This window comes from Microtus oregoni, unplaced genomic scaffold, assembly GCF_018167655.1.
Source record: "Microtus oregoni isolate MIOR12 unplaced genomic scaffold, Mior012 000001F_ref0000356, whole genome shotgun sequence".
In the NCBI taxonomy this organism is placed as follows: domain Eukaryota; kingdom Metazoa; phylum Chordata; class Mammalia; order Rodentia; family Cricetidae; genus Microtus; species Microtus oregoni.
The window spans coordinates 66,433,274-66,437,945 of NW_024543060.1; the positions used below are offsets into that span (position 1 = coordinate 66,433,274).

At 36.7% G+C, this 4,672-nt stretch overlaps 1 protein-coding gene across 1 annotated transcript; it reads right to left on the bottom strand.

The window, feature by feature from the left end:
- Positions 1 to 3,171: 3,171 nt before the first annotated feature.
- Positions 3,172 to 4,167, bottom strand: Neurod4 (neuronal differentiation 4). Its single transcript, XM_041663170.1, has one exon. It carries the CDS (start codon positions 4,165 to 4,167, stop codon positions 3,172 to 3,174), a length of 996 nt encoding a protein of 331 aa, XP_041519104.1.
- Positions 4,168 to 4,672: the final 505 nt, after the last annotated feature.

Sequence of the window (4,672 nt, forward strand, 5' to 3'; positions counted from 1 at the left end):
TGCTAAAATATTAAGCCAATACACAAAACTGCTTACAAGGATATTTGTAAAAAAGGAGAGGAGACGCTATTATCAATGTTTATGATAAATGTACCAAATATTTGCTTCTGTTTGTATAAAACATCTCTGGTAACTATTAACTATTGTATTTAAAACAATGGTGTCTATGTGGAGACCAGGAACAGCAGACAAGAGACAGACTGGAAGATGACATTCCTTTGTACATTTGTTTCTTAAATATTTAAGTTCAAGTCTTTCCTTTGTTAACCAACTTTATTTATATTAATCGTCATCATTATTGGATCCTTTTAATTTGAATTTTATCCGTTTAAGAGGAACCCTTGAAAAATATTAACAAAACAAGATTAAAAATCAGAAGACATTAAAAGGCAATAGCCAAAAACATCCTTCATATTTTTTTCAAAAGTAGGCAAGCCCATTTAAATTGAGGATGCTAGTCAATCCCTCTATGGGCTACCCTCTGTGGCTGAACTAACACCCTAACTGCAAATTTTACAGTTTACTGCATGAGTGATGGAGATGCTTATCTACTAAATTGTGACCTTCCAAATCTTCCAGACAGAAGACATGGAAGAAGGAATACGGAAACCTTCTGCTCTGGCTGAAACTACTGTGCTAGCTGCTTGTCAAACATAAATGCAAAGATTAAATGAAAACTCCAAAAAGACACAGTCAAGTAAAACACAATGTGTAATAACGCCCAAGGCTTTATTGCTACTGAAAAAGGAGAGAAAACATAGTCATTTCTTTTAAATAATTGCTTACTTTTACCTGAAAATGTTCTCAGAAGAATGGATATTATTTGAAGAAAGAGTTCTTTTCAAACATGGTACAGTTCGAAATTTGTATTCGGTTATAAAATCTCTCTTCACAACTCTACAGTCTTGATTCATAGGTATAAATTCTTCAAAGGTATAAACAAAAATTTAACTCTGGTGTACCTTACAGGGGAAAATCTAAAACCATTAAGTTGCATAGCTATTCAAATTATTGCTCCTTTTTATAAAACCATCACAAGCCACCAAGAACTGGTTTTCTCCTTTCTTCTCATTGCAAACTTGTAAGCTACTTTCCCACTGAAGTTTTATGAAGTTGCAAATATATCTGTGGGACCCAAACTTTTGCATTAAAAAAAGATAAATAAGTTAAATAAATAGTGTCTAATAAATAATGCAGATAGCAATTATTATCTGCAAACATAAATGCTACAAACATTAAATTCTCAAAAAAAAAACCCACCACGGATGACTCTATAGGTATCTCCCTTTGCCTATTCACACTAGGGAAATTCAAGGTATGTGTAAGGGGGGATACTGTGGTGGTATAGTTTAAGATCTCTCTACAAATTTTTCAATATATTTATAAGCCAGGGGTACAAAGTGGAGCAAAGTAAGTGCTGCAATAAGATGGACACAAAATAACTTATGTGTGAAGAAATAAATAAAAGCAATAAAGAAAAAAGATGCTTAGTTTGGTAGATAAAATGGAATATGCATCTGTCATTAAAATTGCTCAAATTTATTCCTATAGATGTACCCACTATCGTATAAGCTATTTATATTCTTGGGTAGGGCCTAAATAATTGTTAGGTAAGATGGATCAGGATAGTAAAAATTCACAGAATGAATTCTCTGTAAAAGAGAAACTTGACCAAGCCAGTGTGGATACAAAGAAAAGAGATGTCACATAAAGAAAAATGAATATTCTTCAGACTGATCAAAACTCGTGTTGAAGATACAAACTGGTAAAAGCATTCACATTCACTGACCCTGAATTTTGATTCTCAATTCTAAGTCACTTCTCTTGAAACGTCTGCTATAATATAAAGCAATATTATATCTCAGGAATGAGAACAAGGTAACAATCAGTGGAGGATGTGGAGTGACGATGTGTTGTCAGAATTCAAGCTTGATTAGTGACTGTGGTTCTGGAAAGTATGATGCTGGAGCAAATGGAGCTCCATGGATTTAGTCACTTTCCTTTAAACAGTGAAATTCATCTTGTTTGAGAAAAAATACATATTTTTCTGTTGGCTACATGTTAGGCAGAGTCCCTCAACTTGTGTTAGCTAGCAAGGCAGCCAACCACCATTTTATTACTCTGCAGTGGGAACTTGGCTGTGTTCTGATTCTAGCAGAAGCACCTAGACACTGGCAGAATTCCCATAGCCCTTTAGTCAGGGAAGCTAGGAAATGAACTAACTGATATTTCTGTGTTCCATTGGCCACACAAGTCAGATATTTCACTGTCTTTCTTGCTCAATTCCTAGGACTAAGATAGTTGTTTTTTAAATAGTATCAATCAAAAATAAAATTTATAAAAACGGAGGTGGAGAAGTAGATGGAAGGAGCATAGGTGGGAGGGGAGGAATTGTTAGGAGGGGAGGAAGGGGAATTTTTAGTTGGAATGTAAAAGGAAAAGAAACAAACACACAAACAATACATTTTTTAAAAAGGAAAAGAAGAAAAAGTTTGTGTGAGGTTTCTGTCATGGTTCTGAAATCACTAAAAGTGGTGTGCATACCTTTCAGCACGGCAATAAATAGAACTAATCTCTTAAAGAACATGGTTATTTACATTAATAATCAAGTTGTTATATTAGACTCTGAATGTTATGTTTAGATAGATATAAAGATCTGTCAAATTCACACAAATTTCATGGTCTATAAGCCAACAGACATGTAACTGATGTCTTCCAATTCCATTTAATCATTCCCTTCATGCTATTTCCCCTTATTGCTTTTTAGTTTAAGAAACTTATGAGAGATGAAAGGTATGTGTTGACTTAGAACGGTTGCTCTATGTTTATCAGAAAGCAACAAACACCAGAATTGGAAAGTTACTTGGCATAGCATCCAATGAGTCTTTGGTATCACTGGAGCAGGGTCTTGGTTTTCTATACTATTACCATGTGAACACAAACCACCAAATATTTTCACGTGAGAATCCCAAATACAGGAATTGGTGCAATGTAAGACATTAATGAGAAGGAAGTTATCAGAAATAGGAGATTCTGATTGGACTAGGGTCATTGTGTTTGATGTATATCCAAAGGGTTCTTTTAAATTCTCTGAGGGTTTTACTCAGCCACTAGAAACAGAGAAAATTTCTCCACCTCATTTTCTGAAGTGTTGATGTTTATCTTCCTGAGCTAATCAGTGAAGATAGTATTGAGCTGAGTTCCAATACCATGGTTGGGGTAAGAATCATAGGTCATGTCTATAGGAACATCATAGCGTGAAGTGCCAGCCTGAAAAGGAGTAGAATGTGCATGCCCTGAACTTAGACTTGCGGAGGTATAATGTGGCATGAAGCTGTAGGATTTTTCCAAGTCAGGGGAGCCACCTTGCTTCAAGGAGAAGTTGCCACTGATGCTCAGTGGTGGTGTGAGTGGACCCTCATAAGGTGGGGTACTGCAATCAGGTGGATGGCTCCTAAAAGAAGAATCTTCCAAACTCTTAAATGGTTGAGGTTTGAGATGGAGAAGATGTGTTTCCATATGGCCATAAGGAGGGCTGGGGAGCCCTGGAGACTGATAATTGAAGCTGTGGACAGAGACAGTAGAGTCACAAATTGGAGATTTTTCCTCATGCTTCTCCAAGAGGGCAGACTGAGGTCCCAGTTGGAGGCATCCAGCAACCAGGTTGCTTGTGGGCTGAGAGAGCCCTTTACAGAGCATCTCCACAAATCCCTTGCCTTCAAGTGTCTGACCGGTCTCCAGAACTTCAGACAAGGCCCAGATATAGTTCCTTGCTAGTCGAAGAGTCTCTATCTTGGAAAGTTTTTGGGTTTTAGAGTAGCATGGCATGACTCTTCTAAGGTTATCCAAGGCATCATTCAGACCATGCATCCGGGTCCGCTCTCTAGCATTGGCCTTGACTCTTCGAGCCCTGAACCTCTCCAGGCGTGCTTTGGTCATCTTCTTTTTCTTGGGACCTCTTCTTTTAGGTTTTTCTCCATCACCTTCCTCTTCTTCCTCTTCTTCAATACTGTCATGCTCTTCAGTTAAGGTTCCAAGCATCCCATAAGAGCCTGATCTTCTCTCCTGTTCCTTCATCTCTTTTTGAGAACTCAGACCTTTGTCCATCCAGGATTGTGTGTTGACCAGCTCTACTATATCCTTCGATTTCATGTACATTTTTGCCATTATAGATTCTGGAAAAGGAAAATATAAAAAGGTAAACCCCAAAATACTTGATGTAAATCTAAACTGATGATGGCTCATGCCTATGATCCCAGCCCTTGGGAGGTGGAGACAAGAAGACCAGGAGTTCAAAGTCATCTTTAACAGCATTGAAAGCTCAAGGCCAGCCTCTGAGTTACATGAGACCCTGTCAAAAGACACATAAACTTTGTTTTTATTTCATGATTATAGAGCACATTGTGTTGGGACTTCATATTTCATGATTTCTTTGACCATCTGCTATTTTAAATTAAGCCAAGGCTCAAAGAATTGCCCTAGACATACATCTCTTTACAGTATACTACAAAAAAAAACTAGCATAAAAGAAAAAAATGAATAATCATTGTGGTTCTAGTGTCTGACTTTTTATTATCAGATTATTTATCTTATGGAAATTTTACACAAAAATAACACAAATAAAATCCCAAGCACACATTCTTTCTTTTGTAAATTTATAATGTGAAGAAAA

Excerpts from the sequence above, each read along its gene's own strand:
- Neurod4 (XM_041663170.1), bottom strand. The coding sequence starts at position 4,167 with ATGGCAAAAATGTACATGAAATCGAAGGATATAGTAGAGCTGGTCAAC.